Genomic DNA, 16,970 nt, shown 5'->3' with positions numbered 1-16,970 from the left:
CTTCTTCTCTTCCTTCCTTCTTCCACTTTCTAAATTGCTCAGCGCAATGAGGCTGTGCTGCTGCTATTGCTAGATTCCTTAGAGTTTGTTTTGGTGTTCTTGGGTGTGGGGTTGGGTAATTTGGGGGGAATTTCTCTCCATCTGGCTTGCCTTTTAATCTGCACGTGGCCTCGCTGCCCACCCTGGTACCTTGCTCCAAGTCCGAAAGCATTTTCCCATCAAGAAACCCAGCTTCCTTCACTTCCCCCATTGCCACCCCCAACCCCAGTTCCCCCATCGGTCTGTTCACAGCTCTGTGTTCATCTTGGCAAGATCTACTCAATCAAGTGATGATGCCAGTTGATAAACTTTTCTGGAAAACATTTGCAGCAATTCCATTTGGCAAACCTGCTTCTCTGTCAATATTTTGTCCTCCTTTTATTTAAACCAGGAGGGTTCTTAATGGCAAAAGCATTGGTATTCTTTATGCTTGATCAGTATGACCCAAATTAAAACTGTTCTGTTGTGTATATCAACTCAGTAGCCCACACCCAGTTATCTGGGAGCTGATGGTTTAGTCACTGTACTACCCAAATCTCTCCTGCCACTTGCCTTTCAGACATTTGTTAAATCCCAACCAGAGATTGGGCAGATAGAGAGAAGTAAATCAGAAGTGCACTTTACAGAGAATCTGTTTGCAACTCCAATGAGGATACTGTGATGGGAATGGAATGGGAACAGACTATGACAAGAGATGGAATTTTGAGGTTTTCTGGACTTTGGCACACAGTTATGCCCCACTGGTAGATAATTGAGAATTGACCATACTTGAGTAATGATAAATTTGATGATGGAGAAGGATCATCATTACTTTGATTGTATTTGCCAAAACAGCTGTATTATACTTTCCTTAATAGATTGAAGAATCTCCTCCATTGTTTTCTATTTGACTCCAAGCTTTCCCTTCCTCTTTCGGTAGAACATCTGCTTGCTTAGAAAGGAGTCATAGAAGTTTCTCATTATTATATCTCTTCGCCTTCACTGCCCCCTGCCAAAAAAAAAAAAAAAAAAAAAAAGAAAGAAAAAAGGAGGTAAGGGTGGAAAGTGAAAGAGTTCTTTGAAAAGAAAGTATATGCATTTTAAAAGGTAGGAACTCCATTATCTGCACCATTCTAGAAGAGAAGCCATTTGTAAGCCATTTAGTCTAGCTTACTTTGGGCTTTGAAAGGGGTGAACAGTAAGTTGCCTGGTAAACCAGAAGGCACAGTGAAGCCTTCTCAGTCTCAACACTAGGATGATCATGGACTCATGAATGTCCCTAAATACTGCTACCCAGGGTTCTTCCCAAAGCCAGTTCAAATGGATAGAGAAAGCTAGACTTTTATATATACAGTTAAACTTTTGCTGCAATTGGGAGAGGTTTCAAATTCTGTTCAGAATATTAAAGGTTATGACCCAGAACCTTACCATGGGTGCTCAATAAGTATTTGATACGAATTGACTTTACATATTTTTATGCCTTTAATCATTTTCTATATTACCCTTGTTCCCTTGGTTTATTTTTTTAAAACGATGAGTGCCTTTACGTGCCTCATGATGCTGCTGTGCTGGTGGCACTTTCTCATGCTGGTCACACAGCTTCCGAGAAAGGGGAATAGCCCTGTAAGCTCAATGAGTAGAGAGACTGACTGTGCCTCTTCGCAGCATCGTCAAGATCCCAGATGACCAGAAAAACCTTTTGCCTGGCTCTTCTGCAGCATGGCAAAAGCCTAAAGGTGTCTGCATCCCGATAGAGACAATTAAATCAACCTGCCAGGTTCCTATAGCAACAGACTCCTTGAAGGAGAAAGAGGAGAGTACAGAAACTCCAGGGCCTGTGGAAGTCAAGACAGGGTAAAAATCAATTTCTCAATCAGCTTCTTTCAGCCCATCCCTGCTTTGTCACAATACGATAAAGAAGTAGCTGTGGGCACCTGTCACTACACTGGCTGACTGTCTCCCATGCAAGATTGCATGCCCATTGCAACCACTGGAGGTGAGAGGGATTATCCCCTGCCACCAGGATTAGTGAAGAGTCTGTCCTCAGGATGCTGGCTAGACCAAGGGCCACAGAGGAGAGCTGGGAGAGCAGTTCGTTCTGCTACAAGAATAGCAGCATCAGACTTTCAGTTAAAAGACGGAGTCATGCAAAGAAGTAAGAATATTTTTCTTAAACAGAAACTGCTTTTGTTCTGGCACAAATAATTTTTTTCTCTGAGAAATAGGCATACTTTGCTCACAGTAAAGGAGGTGGTATGTGTGGGTGGTGGGTGGGAATGGTGGGGGCATCAGGGTTTGCCCAGCAGAGGAAGTATGCCAGGCTGCCTATCAGAAATGTGGGACAAGAAACCACACAGCTATTACCCTTGAAGGTCGGAGCCCCCTGTTAGCCCTTACTGTTCTCCATGGTTGTCTCTCTTGAAACAGAATCTTTTCTTTTGAGCCCCTTCTCTCTCAACCTCAGCTTGTGGTGTAGCGAGAAGAGGGCCAATTATCCAAATGCTTTTGCTGTATCATTGTCTCCCCTTTTCTGCGATCTTCTCTAGGGAGTAGTTCTGTGAAAAGGCTAATTCCCACAGCACTGACAACCCACAGAGCCAACAGAGAAGCTTAATTCTCACAGTGCGGCCTGTTTCTTCTTCTGCTGGTGGCAGCTCAGTCAGCCCAGCTCTGGGGGCCTTCCCTGCAAGAGCCCACTCCTCCAGGGTGACCTGTAGCCCTGTGGCTGCAGGAGGTTTTGATCCTTATTTTAAACTCTGTGATCTCAGTGATGAAACTAGAAATGCAAGAAACAGATGGTTCTCAGATGGGATAAGATGCCTGGTGAGAGAAAGCCAGTATTTCAGAGACACAGAGGCACCCTGGGAAGGGAGGAACCCTCAGCTCCCCAGACATAACACTGGGTTACCTCTTCTTCTCCTTTACCTTCCAAATGAAGATGACCAACCAAATCCCTCTCTGTCACCTCTGTTGCCACAGTCCGTGCTCTTCAGGATACACCCTGATATCCACATTCCTGTTCTCTACCCCCAGCATCTCTGCTGAAGGGCATCATTTATCATCACTTTCAAGAGGTACCACTCATGCGTACATCATCCTTTAGTACTGATAGTACTCAGGCTAGTACTAAACTTATTCTAAAAGCTAACACTTCAGCAACTGCCTTAGGCCAGGCACTCTCCTGAGCACTTTTTAGTTACCTATACAAATTCAATCCTCACAAGTGTTTCAGATGGAGATGCTGCGTGTCTATTTGAAAGATTCAGAATCTGAGAGACACTAGTCTGTGAAGTTAGCTACTATGGTATAATGCCCGCTGATATTATTAATAATACTAATAACCTTATTTATTCACATTTACTTGCCATGTATCTGGACGTGTGTGTTTCAAGGACACTAGCTCCATCTATCTAAACAACACTATTAGGAAGTTTGTATCATCAGCCGTATTTTACAGAAGAGGAATGAAGCTAAGACAAATTCGGTAATAACTTGTTCAGAGCCACACAACTGGTATGTGAGCCAGGTCTGCTTGACTTTAACCTCCTGCCCTGCACTGTCTCCTTAGCCCACATCCCCTTGCCTCTTCCCGGTGGACAGCTCATAGCATGGCTGGTCTTGATAGGTGACATCTCCCAGTGGCAGTGGCAGTTGTTCTACTAGCATCTCTCTGCAGCTGTTTCCCAGATTTTTATCTTGTCCCACTAGCCCCCTCCCAGCCACAGACTGAAATGCCTCTTCTTTCCTAACTTCACGAACTCCTGGGACTTCACACATTGTACTCAGACTGCTGACAACAGGCATTTCATTCTTAAGAAGCTGATTAACAAATGAGGCTATTTTTCTCTGGCAGTGAGGAAGCCCTCCCAGCCCTATCAATTGCCCTTCTCATCTTAGAGATGAAAATAAAGCCCCTGGAAATCTTTCTGGCGTGTGAGATGAAACAGGGAGTGGAGATAAACTCAGGGATTTGGATTTATCCTTGACCAGGCAGCATTCATTAGTACTGCTTCCCTGAGTCCTCTTCCTCGTGGTCAATTTTGTAGCCACCTATTGGCATTGTTTCTTCCTTGAAAGGCAAGATTCAATACATCAGATTGTCATTGTCCTGCTTGAAGCACTCTCCTTGGATGCCAAATGGCTGGTGATCATGGAAACGTGTCTTCCTCGGAATCATGTTGGGAGAATCTCTTTGTAAATACCTTTGCCACCAGACATTTTAGTAAAACACCCAGAGCATTCGTATATTTCCATTTCCTGAACATCCTATGTAACCGAGTCTCCAAGAACACACACATTTATATCTTAGGAGGCACCCGAATCAAACAGCTGTTTCTCAGGCATAAGGAAGACCTCAACCCCTCACCACAGTGTGTTTTAACACAGCTGGCTCCTTGTGTTGAAGCAGCGTGGCCAAAACACGGCTACTCTGCTTAGATCTTTTTTTTAATGGCAAGAAATTTAAAAGGAAAGAGAGGAGCTTAAATGGGGAAATAATGCTCTCTTTCTTACAGACAGCAGAAGGAAATTGATATTCTCTCTGCCGTGAAAGGTCAAAATGCCAACTTTGAATTGAACTGTAAAGACTAAATTCTGAACAATTATTCTCTGCAGCAGTTGTAAAAATTTCAGTAAATTGCAGCTGTCTTAGGTCTTTCACCTAAAAGACCTACTCATTTCCATCAGCTGAGTTCACTCTTCCAACCTGGCATGTCCAACCTAGCACTAAATCCCTTTGCAAAATTGGTCTGCATAACAGCATGGCCAAAACCGAGGGCAGCTCAGGCAACCAGAGCACAAACACCAGGCTCAACCTCTCTGAAAATCATCTTTACACATAAACCGCTGGAAAAAGTAGTAGTTTGAAATTGTTTCAGCGGCCTGGCAATGCTTTTAAAACATGATAACCATCACACTTTACTCCTCTCTGAAAGGTTAGTTTAATCGTAGATCACAAAAAATTGGTTTCCACAAATGCATAATGGTTCATCTATGTCACACTTGAACTAAATGGTTTTTTAAATGGAGCTGAAATTATTTTGATGTGTACACAGTCCCAGATTTCTATACAACCTTTTTTAACCAGCCCATCAGGAACCTTGCCTCTAAAGCCTCATTAATAATTCAGATGTGCTGATGACTTTAAAAGATCTATGGAATTGAAGCTTAGGGAAAAAAAAAACTCTGCTTGACAAAAAGATAAATGAATGTAGAAAGAAGCTGTAGGAGTCTGGCAAGCTGTAGATCATCTCAGAACAGATTGTAACTTTATCATTCTGTCAGGGGGAATAATTTAAAGCACTTAATCAGTTAGCTTCACTGTGAGGATGTAGCATTATGAATTCCTATCGTCCAATCTGTTCAAATCAAAGTGAACTTAATTATAATAGGTGAGCGAGCCAGAGCAGAAGGGGGGTGGGGAGAACGAGGCAAGAGGTAGCAAGTTTCCTGTAGGGTAAACTGAGCTGCTGTATAAACGGTGGGGGCGAGGCTTTGACTCAGTCACATCCCAGCTCCAGCAACAACCCTCCTTGACACTGACAGCTCAGAGCACTTGAAAGGGCAGAAGTAGGAACTGAGGAGAAACAAGCAGAGTGGTCATGAGCTGATCATAGATGCTTAATTTATAAATCATTAGCCAAACATGCACATAACCCCCCGTTCCCCCTATCAAACCAGGTGAGCAGTCTTCACTGATGTGTCCATCCAGGACCACTGACAAGGCAATTACGAATTGTTCTGGTGAGCAGAAAAAACAGCTAGAGAGGCCATTGTCTCTATAGCAGTGGACGTGCTTGATAGCTTTTACCCTTTTTCTTTTTCTTTTCTTTCCCTAAGCCACTAAAGTGAGGTGTATGGTTCCCAAGTTAGAATGTCCTATTTGCCCAGTCCTTTCCTATCTATACACATGGCCAATTTCCCAGAAAATTTCAATCCCTAGAAAGAGGCGGGGATGAGGGTTGAGTCTTGTAAAATAGCTCTGCACTGCTAAGAAGATGCTAGACCATTCTCATTCTTGCCCCAGCCCCCGAACGCCCTGACTCAGCATTCTCTCTCAGCCATTTCTGTATTTAGGGTGAAAATGAAATGCCAAGACTTCATTGAGCTCCCTTGTCGACAGCTTGAGTTATTATAGTCAGTTAAGATATTGCCACTTGGAACTCTATTCATAACTTTATACCAACACAGAGTTTTCTTTCTTGAAATAAAAGCCACCTCAAAATCCTCTTTAAAACACTGGTCTTGGTCACTATTCTGATTTTCATAGATTTTTGGCCAGCAAAATCTATGGGTTTAAGACCCCCTAAAGTGGCTACAAATGAAACAGGAGCGTGGTATAGTTGAGACGTGGCTTTAAGTGTGTGTGTTACAAGCAAAGCCAAGAAAAGGCTGGGAGGTGGTGATTCTGCATGAGATTCTAGATCACTCCCTCTGCAGCAAGGGTGGTGATGCCCTTTCATGTTCCACTCAAAGCAATGGACGAACCCATCTCTCCTCAGGTACAATGTCTCTACCCAATAGCTGATACATGCAACATCCCCTCCCCACCAAACCTTTTCTGGCCACGAAATTAACTCCAAGGAACATTGCCAGAGTCCATTCTCCAATCCCTCCTTAGCCTCTGAGGTCCACCCATGGTGCCTCTGAGTCCCAGCACATTTTGTTCATCACTTTTGCTACAGGAAGCAGAGGTATGTTTCAGGTTCTGGGGTCCTCCTTACACTGCACTGTCTCTCTTAGCAATTACTCACTGTCAGTTTCTATCGATTACCTTTTTGCATTTTTCAATGAACTTTCCAAAGGCTTTACCCTAGGACTAATTAAACTTCTCATTTCTCCTTCTTGTTCTCTATCCATTTTGCCCTTTAGCAGAAAAGAAATGGTTTACAGATGAACCGGATAATGCCTATCCCAGAAACATTCAAATCAAGCCCATGAGTACCCACATGGCTAACCAGATCAACCAATATAAATCCACAAGCAGCTTGATTCCACCAATCAGAGAAGTTGAAGATGAATGTTGACTCCCAGGAGACCAGAACTATTTTTTTAAAGCCTGACAAACTTCATAAATGGTGACGTGACTTTTCTTCTTACATGCTGAATCACTGGTGGAAACGTTAGGATAAGCAAGAATTGCCAGAAAATAAAGTAGACAGATCTTTCTCTTTGTCTGCCTTGAATATTGCTTCCATGTATTTTGGAAAAGAAAATGATTTCATTTATAAATGAACATACTAAAATAGTCATGTATAGCCTCTAGCATTTTAAATTATTTTTATTTATTAGAAAGAAAATATATTTTTCCTTTCTTTTCATTGTCAAATAGCTTCCCTATATCTAAACAATGCAAAATCTAAATGAGTAAGTGGCCAGACTCCTTAATGCGTTTTTCTCTTCTTTCTCTCTTTTTCTTTGAGGAGAATGATGGTCACCACCACAATTAATTGTAATTACAGGAAATGAATTATTAAGACAATTTTAAAATGGCCAATGATGTATACATGTATTTTAGTAAATCCAGAAAGGAAGGCTAAGGGGTCAGGTGAATACCTGCTCCTCGCCTGGATGGGTGTGTATTTTGATCTACATTTACACCAGCTCTTAATAAATGGAAACTTACTTATTTTCACAGTTGAAAGTCATATTTTTGTAGTTTTAGTTTTCATTCTGTAGTTCTCACCCCTTTGTTCATAGTTTTAAAGGGAAGTCCTTCTTGCTGCTTTTCTACAATTGGCAGATCAGGCTTGTTTGGCCAACTAAGGACACCAGGAGGGTTGTGGGCGCACCTGGGATGTGGAAGCTGAGGACCAGATGCACACAAGGCATTGCTCTGTTTTCCGTTCTAGTGGTGGGGACTCTACATGCTGTTATGCTTCTCATTTCATATTTCCAAGCCACCTGAGTGAGTAATGTCAACTTCAGGAGGGTCTGGTGGACTTTCTCCCCACTCCCCAAGTCTCAGAGCTTTTAGCCTGGAAGTTTATAAAACGGATCCATAGTTTTTACTTTACCATAGGATATGAGAGGGCATTCATTCTTCTCACTGAGTTTTCGTTTAAAAGCCAGGACATTTCTATACTCATGGAGACAGATTTTAATTTGCATGCTCTCCTTTATTTAATTGCTGGGGCCAAACACATGAACTTGTTACAACAATTAAAAAAAAAATAACGAAAGGAAAGCAATGAATGCACTTCATATAGACTGTTAGAAAAGGCCTTTGAAAATTACCAGCAGTGAAATCAAATATATCAGCCACTTTAAACTGGGGTGAAAAGATTTTTCTAGCCATCCGATGCAATTACTGTGTCTCAGAGCTCTGCTGTCACTTGCATGCTCGGTGTACAGTCTCCTGGCAACTGTTTTGTTCCAATCAACTTAGCAAGTCTTTCAACTTTAAAATTCTCAGTCTTTGATATGATCATCAAGGTCTCTGGAGAAGCATGGATGTGATAGTGATTTCTATTTTCTTCAAAAATGTAAACTGTGGACGCTTAAAGGATCCAAGCTAACCAAAGTATCCCCCGAAAGTTTCATGATATCTAGTCCATTAACTCTTTGGGCCATGACCTGTGGTACCTAGTTAAGGTAGTGCAAATCAGATCAGAGCAAAGCAATGAGATCATCATGAAGACATACGTCCACTAAGTACTCCAATTACCAAGGTAGGCAAAATGAGCTTCCACCTCTGTCCACTCCCTGCAGAGCCAATATAGTTGTGCTTCCACCTCGTAGGCATTGTCCTGCAGTGACTTGTCGGACTGTGGTTACTCTGTCGTCACATTTTGTAGAATTAGTTCTATAAAAGTATTGTGAATATAATGTAAGTCCAATTGGATTGTTTAAAAACTACTTATAATTAATCACTAGCCTACTCAGCAGACTAAAATGACGTCAACAGTCTATATTCGGGCTTATAAACATTTCTTGGTTTCCAACAGAAGTCAAATGTGTTTGTGGGGAGAACCTCTTGCTAGGATTTTGACAACTTTCCTGAAAGCTAGGCCTTCTTTTACATAATGATTTTGCATTGGGATCACCTTAGTATATTCACATCAATCCACGCTCTTCTTTCCTTCATGAACCATAATGGGCTCTTCACTCCTGTTCCTAATAACCACCTTTGAATTTGTTTGAGTGATTTGGTCTCCTCTGGCAGGCTGTGGTGGCCACATAAGGAATCTTCCCTTAGAGGGACATAAGACACAAAGCCCCATTCCCAGTATCCTCTCTTCCTTGTGTCTCCCCTACCAAAGCAGTCTGGAAGCAGAAATGTAAACTCCAACCCCATCACACATCCATTAATGCATTTGTGGCTAGAGATTTGAATTTAAACATTTTTTTAAATCATAATAGGTAGGATCATTTCCTACAGTAAAGGGCTCCTTGATTCATAAGCACCCCCCCAAAAAAATTGGTAGAAATTCATTTTCTTTTAAGTAGAGCAATAAGTTCATACTGTGTTGCCTTTGTAATAATAAATTGTTCTGGACTAGAAAGCAAAATGAGGCATTTTGTTAAGGAGGTAGGAAAATGACTGGTTGGTGGGCCCTTTGACAAAAGCTGATGCCTGGTAAGTAGAAATCGAAATGGAAACATAAATAAGATTTGTGAAATCACTGGAGGGCTCAAGCACATGCCAGAGCTTCTTCCTAACTTGTTCCTATTCGTTGAGCACTTTGGCCCTGAGTCCCCTCCATCTCCACTGCGACAGTCTGTCTTGCGGCCTCCATCTACCTGAGACCAAGGAGGGTCTTCCTTGGCACAGTCCATATTATGAGGCTCTGATTTCCCATCCCAGTTTAGGGCTCCAGAAAAGCCATGTTCCCAAACTAATGATTCTTGGGTGCTGTGGGAATCAAAGACTCACCAACAGGGTGTTTAAAAAGCAGAAAATGTCATCACCATCATCACCCTTCTCCTTGAGAAAACTTATATTTTTGTCTAAGCAAATTTATATTTTAGAATATCATCTTGAACTATTAAAAAAACACCTTAAATAAAAGTGACTGTGACTAAGGCACATTGGAGAACATTCCAAAACTCTTTCCTCCCAAGTGTTCTGGCACCTTATTATGTACTTTGTAAAAAAATTAATTGAAGACTTTAAATAGGAAATTAGAAGCGTTTGTTAGGGTTGGATAAAGGAAAAGTGAGAAAGCATAAGAAATTTGGGATATTTTCATGTTGAAAGGAGAAAAGGCACAAGTTCCCTAGTTACCATTTAATATGAGGGTGCAAGAGCCACATTTACAAACAACTATGAACTTTGAAAAGGCTTTTAAAACCCTCTGAGTCTTGGTGACTTTATTTGTAAATGAGAGTGACTCATTCAGATAACTCTAAAGTCCCTTTCAGGTCCCAGGGGACATGATCTAAGTAAGTTAGGAGTGGGAACATGGGAGTGGCTGCCTCTCCTTGGTGAAGGCCTTGGAGACTATTGTGTCCAGGGCTGGAATAATGGTCCTTTTTGCTGCATCACCCAGGCAAAACTCCTGGCCTTATTCAGGAGTAGTGAACATTTATTTTCTGCTCTGGACATAGAATAGTTATGTTCATTCCTGTGCTTTTCACGTTAGAGTCCCTTTAGGTTCAAGATGCAAATTTCTCAATTCAGACACACCTGAATCATGTTGGTCAAATTTCACTGTCTGTTTCTAGGATTTTCTTCTCAATTTCAACACCACCTTCACTTTTTTTTTTTTTTTTTTTATTCAAGGCCCAGCTTCGGTTAATTCCTTCATCTCTATTCCATGTCTCCAATTCCTAGTATGTAATTAGGAGTTCAAGAAACCCCAAATTCCTGCCATTTTCCCCATGTGCATCTGGCCTTCAGGAAGTAACCAGTCTTACTTCCCACGTCATTTCCTGTTCTCTGTTTATTTGGTTGTTTTCTTTCGTTACTAAATTAGCCATCTCTTAACTACTTACATACATAAATGTAATTTTAATCTATTGAATTTTATTGGCAAAGAGAACCTTACTGAAGGAAGGACCTTCATTAATTAGGACTTGATTCATCCTCTTTAAAAAGCAAAAGAAACAGAATTTACTTAAAATCTTCTCGTAAATTACCTTTCTGCTACTCTCCTTATTCCCAAAAGGCGTTTTTATTTTTTTTTCTGGTATTCAGTGCGGATGATTTAGCATATAAATCCCATAATCAATTGAGGAGGTGATGATGCTATTTGGATTTATTTATGAGAGAGTAGTAATTAGGAATGATTCCTAGCAGTTTGTACTAGTTTGATCATATTGGTTGTTTAAGTGGAGTCTCTTCTGATTGGTTGTTTTCCATAAAGTGTCTATTGTGAATAATTTCAAGATTTCCATTAAAATAAGGCAACTTGGAAAATATTTTAAATTTTATTTCTTAAGGGACCACAGAGCCTAATTTTCCATTTTTATGTTAAGGTTCCTTAAAACACAAATAAAAAGAAGCCTATGTGCCCAAAGGCAGAGGCACCTGTAGCCCTACAATAGCTGGAAGCTCCTTGATATCACAGCCCCACATGGATAGACTGGAGAAAGAATTCTGACTTAGACCACCTGTAGCAGACCTTTTGCCATTTTTTTTTTTTATCATAATAAGGACCTGAGACTCCTTATCTGAAGATAAGCCAAATTCATGGTATACATTAAGAATCTGGGAAGAAAGAAAAAAAGAAAAAAGATATAATAAGCAGTATTTTAAAGTACCATGAGTTATGGGCGTGCATATGGTACAAAGAGTAGTTCTTTGTGTTGAAAGAAAGAAGACGTTGCATTGAACTGCATGGGCTGCAAGAATGCAGAGGCATTTAATGCTGGATGGGCTTTGGAAGCATTTCAATAGTAAATCAGTGACAGGTCTGGAAAGATGTGGAATATGAGGGTTTTCCAGGGAGACAGGACTTAATGGGCCATGATATATTTGTAGAAATGTGATTTCAATAGATTGACTATTTTGTCTACTGTGATAAGTTTGTGTAGGGGAAATGAGGAAAACTGAGATGAGACCTCATGGAAAGGGCTACAGAGTACAGTCTAAGGGTCAAGATAAAAGTTTGAAACTTGATTTAGAAAGTCATGGAAGGCCAGTAAGAATTTTAAGCAAAGAGTGATGGGGCAGCAATGGCTGTGCATTTTTCAGGTTGAAGGTAGTGAGATGCCAGTTCTTCCCGGAGGATATCATGAGAATGCACACAAAACTGAACATTTTCCTAGCAGCGTGGAGTGACTAACCGTGTGCAACACCTCCCTTCCTCACACATTTTGCTTTGCTTTCTGTCACAGGATCATCAAAAACAACGTCCTGACTCTACTGAATTACTAAAATGTCAGCAATAAACTCACAAAGTAGATTAGAGGGTAGGAATAGACGTGTAAATTTTTAAAACCTGCCAATCATACTATTTTCTAGACAGTTATATAATAAGAACATGCGGCAGGACATTCACAAATTGTAGAGAATAATTAATAGTTCAGAACTGCCAAATAGGAATTCCCATTATGAAAACATCCTTGTAGCTAATCAGGTAGCCCTTACTTAGAAACCAGTTAGCACTCATTAAATATTTGTAAAAGGAGCAGGTGGGGGAGAAATGAGCACAATCTAGGTCCTGACATCAATTAGTTTATAATATAACTAAAGAACGAAAATATGCCCAAAGCGCCACTAGAGAAAGGGTAAACACTAACAACATAGTTTCGCCATTCAATATGGCAGGAGTTGAAACAAGGGAGAAATGCTGTAGTTTCAAGTGATTCAGCAAGGTAGGATTTCTAGAGAAAGGGGGTTTTAGGAGTTGGATAAGTAGAGGGTCAGTATTCTAGGTATGAAGGCAGGATTATCTGGCATGCGGCAGGGTGGGTGATGTTAATCAGTAACTGCTAATGGGTATTTACTGAGTAGCCGCTGTGTGCTCATGACTGTAAGACCATTAGAGGAAGACAGCCTGCCTGCCTAAATGGAACACAAGCCACACATATATTGGAAAGATTATGTTGTACAAAACAGGTGTTCAATAAAGAATTTTTGAATACATGTGAACACTGAATAGCAAATAAATATTATGGATTGTAATAGTTGTAGAAAATTATTTGGGATTGTAGGGGCTGGGTGTGGGGCAATGGCTGTGGGTCTAGAAGATGTTCTTTGTGCAGTGAATATACACCTAATCTGTCCTCAAGGACAGAACCATGTGGAGGAATAGGAAAGCAAGAGAAGCAGGCAGGAAGGGGAGGCAGTGAGTGGAGCAGCTAAGAAATGTTATATTGGTTCATCCAGAGCAGAAAAAGCTGAGAGCTATAGGCGAGGGAAGGACCCACAGGCAAGAGGAGTGGGACAGGGGACTGAATGAGTGGGTTACAACAGGCCCTGCAGATGTGGAAGCCAGGCCCACAGAGGTACTTAGCAAGTGAGGATCCTGGATGAATTCTCTTAGGGAGAAAGTGTAGGTTCAGGTCAGCTGGCAGATGTGTTTGTGGGCTACAATCATGTTTTTTGGTACTAAAAAGGAGCAAAATAAGTAGACCCTCTTGGGACAGAAGATATAGAGTACACCAGAACCAGGAAAATGAGAAATAAGAGGGGAATTTTAAGAAAGAGAGGACCAATCATCTGTGAGGTTAGAGATGAAAGATGTTGGAGATGGTGATGCAGAAGTCAAAGGACTCATTCGAAATGCAGGAACGCTGCTTCTTTGTCCATATTCCCAGAGCTTGTCCTGAGGCCTGGTGCACGTGGACCCAGTCACTCAGCCACTAAGTGTCACTGTGGCTGCCACAGTGGATGGAAGCTGATGTGGTGATTGGCAGTCTTTCTGGAGGACTCACAAGGGAGGGGTCTTGAGATGAGCATCTCCTTTCACCTTCCTGTCCATGTCACTGCACTGTTTTTCTTCCCTTCCTGAACAGCACACGCACTGCAGCCTTGGTTTCAGGGGTGTGAAAACAAACGTTACAGCCACCTTGCTTTGGTGGCTTTTCTGAACAGGCAGTGTAAGTAGAGATGTTTTGGCCAGGTGAAAGTGTACTTTATCCCTAGGTAGGTTTTTCAGTTTAGAAAGGTTTCCTTTGCTTATCCCTTGAGGACTCCTGTGTTGCTATTCAACAGAACAGGGGCGAAAGTGACACCAATGCTCTCCGCCATGCCTGCCTTGGGAAGCACTACCAGGCCCCACTGATTAGAATCTTAGCTGGAAATGTACACAAGGCACTGACACACACCTGCCAGAGCAACCCAGCACTCCCCTCCCATGGGATTCAGGGTCAGCATGGGAAGCCAGCTAGCAGGGATGGGAGCCCCGCCCACGATGTGGACCGAACCTCAGTTCCATACAAAACCAGAGTCCCGTCCGTCCCAGAGTGGCTCACTCTCCTCCCCTTCCTTCCGCTGAAAACAGCCTGACACACTTATGACCAGAACTGCAACATTTCAAACATAAACCCAGATCTGTTGGGAAATCCTAATTAAAAACGTTCCATTCCCAGGTGGCACAATCACATCCTGCCTAAAACTTCTGGCCCACATCCCACCACCCAGATGTTGAAAAGAAACCTTCCTCTACTTAACACCAAAACCTGCACTTCAAGGTTTCTTTAGGGGGACAAAGAAAAAAAAAAGTACACACACGCAGAGTTCAGCCTACATGTTCATTAAGGAAAAAGAGCGTGGCTTATTCATCTTTCAATCTTTTGATTGTTGGCATTATGATTATGATTAATTACTCCGACCTGACAGGAATTGAAGAAGAGAATATATGCTGGTGCTTTGAAATGATCTACCCAACTCTGTCATCTGTAACAACCAGTGATAACTCTCTTGTCTTGTAAAAAGGGTTTGTACATAACTTGTACATGGTTTCATTTTGTATTTTTCGCAGATTAAAAATTTATGTATTTGTGTTCTAAAACAAGGAGTGTTTCTTGTGTCTTTTAGCAGTCACATGTCATGGAGATGAGAGGTGGGCTGGGGGTGGCGAGGTCCCTGAGTTCCAATTAGGCTGCTTTGTTTCTTCCCTACATCCTCCTCCATGAAGGCAAAGTTGTGGATTAATTGAAACCATGGGTTTCCCTTTGCAGCTTTGAGGGCAAACAGACATCCCCACCTCCACGGTCTTCAAGGAGCTGGCCAGTGGGTGCTGCCCCAGACTGCAATAGGCATGGTGGACGGGAAGAGCTGCTGTCATTAAATGTGGTGCCTGAGAGCCCTATGGGCTGATTATGTTTACTGAATAGCTGTTATGGGCTGAACAGTCCTCTACTGGGAGCTGGGAAAACAACAGTGAGGAATTCTATGATTCCAGTTCTCCAGCCAGTGCCAGAGGGACACGTGCTCCTGCAGAAGGCTCCAGCAAGCAGGCCACTAAAGAAATGCACAGCATTCAATAGGTCCTTGGAAAGCTAGCTAAAGCATTTCTTTGCTCAGCCACCCACTCTCAAGCTAGTTACCATTCCCTGCCATTTGCACAGAGAAATGGTGTTTTTTCCCCTGCATTTAGCTTATCAAAACCCAGGACAATCTGCTAAAGGTTTGACTCATGCTACTTCACACTCATCTCCAAGAGGGCAACAGATGGAACTTTTAAAAGCAAAAAAAAAAAAAAAAAAAAAAAAAGCCCTTAAAAACTAATGCTGCCATGTGCCATGTTAGGCCATACTTTAAACTTTCTTCAGAGCCTTCAGAGTTTGAACTCTTTTTAGGGGCCTGGACTTGCAAGGGCAAAGCTGGTCCAGCCTAGAGAAAGGAAAGGATCTGGAGAATGGGAAAAAGCCATCCAAGGTATATATAGATGTAACGTGCAGAATGTCTTGAGATTTAATGTATTCTAGAGATTGTCTCATTTGCTCATTAGCCAAATATTTACCGAAGAGCTATTATGTCAACAGTCCTCTGCTGGGAGCTGGGAAAACAACAGTGAGGAATTCTATGATTCCAGTTCTCCAGTCTGGGGGAGGGATGGGATCAGCAAATAAGCAAGTGATAGTCATGTATTAAAAACTGATCTCTAGAGGAAAGTACAGTATGCCACTGGGAACACATCAGAGGGGCACTTAGCTATTCGAAGAGGAGTATACCAATTGACAGATATTTTAAAAAACAAATTCCCCTTCTACCTAAGCCAATATAAGCCTCAACTGGAACTTATTCCCAGTGGTCAGCAAATGCAGGTTTACCTGTCAGAATATGCTAGTTCCTGACAGTCCTTTGCACTCCAGTTTCTCAACTTGCCTTCTCCAATATTTGCTAACAAATCTGAACATTGTTGGGGAATGTAATTGCAGAGCATATGGTCCCCATTAGTTAGGCAAACTCCACTGCCAAATTCAGCTCCAAGGAAGGAGTCTGCATAAAGGATGAAGTATTAGGAAAACATCGACAGTGACAGAGAAGGCAAATAAAAGAGATGAGACAGTGAGTTACAAAATAGCAGGCTCGACAAACCCAGCACAATGAATGTGAAATATAATTTTCCATTTGTTGAGAAAACAATATATGTGAATTTGTACTAAAATCTCCCTGTAGCAAAAATCAAAGTAGACCACTCACCAGAATCAACGTTAAGTGCTTTGCAATGTCAGATAAGAGATTCTGCTTGGGAGAAAAACATGGGTGGAACAGAATACAGTCTGCTAAGGCAATACAACATGAGTGACATCAAAATGTAAATATGGACTTAAAGTTATTTTAAATGTTACTGAACCAGACTTTGAGAGGAGAAACAGAATCTCATGCCCACTAACCTCTCACATTCAGAGAGTATAAAAACGTAGGCTAAAAGTCAGAGACATGAGGTCCCCCAAGACCCAGAAAAGATGACTGGACAAGGTGGGAGCCTGGGGCTTCATCAGGCAGAAGGCAGATTCCCCATCCCAGTCAAACTTCTGAAAATCAAAGAGGGACCGGGGCTGAACCTGAGCCCAGATTCAGCCTGGCTACTTGGCCTTCTTTTTCAAGGAGCTGA

General features: G+C 41.8%; 1 protein-coding gene across 13 annotated transcripts in view; it reads left to right on the top strand.

Moving 5' to 3' along the window:
• The window catches only part of KCNMA1 (potassium calcium-activated channel subfamily M alpha 1), a 761,855-nt gene extending 750,276 nt beyond the window's left edge, over nucleotides 1-11,579 (top strand). For 5 of the 13 annotated variants that reach the window (XM_064374364.1, XM_064374360.1, XM_064374358.1 and 2 more), the window contains one exon: nucleotides 6,889-7,003. In XM_064374364.1, the coding sequence (XP_064230434.1) occupies nucleotides 6,889-6,913 (25 nt within the window). In that variant the 3' untranslated portion in view covers nucleotides 6,914-7,003. Of the gene's footprint in view, nucleotides 1-982; nucleotides 991-4,064; nucleotides 4,118-6,888 lie in introns of all 13 variants that reach the window. The other 8 variants (XM_064374365.1, XM_064374362.1, XM_064374359.1 and 5 more) reach the window with 3 other exon arrangements.
• The last annotated feature ends 5,391 nt before the right edge of the window (nucleotides 11,580-16,970 follow it).

The sequence above is a fragment of the Aotus nancymaae genome, unplaced genomic scaffold (assembly GCF_030222135.1).
Source record: "Aotus nancymaae isolate 86718 unplaced genomic scaffold, 86718_ANA_hifiasm-v0.15.2.pri h1tg000010l, whole genome shotgun sequence".
Lineage (NCBI taxonomy): Eukaryota > Metazoa > Chordata > Mammalia > Primates > Aotidae > Aotus > Aotus nancymaae.
The sequence above is the reverse complement of the archived record's forward strand: the minus strand, read 5'-3'. Positions and strand labels throughout refer to the sequence as shown.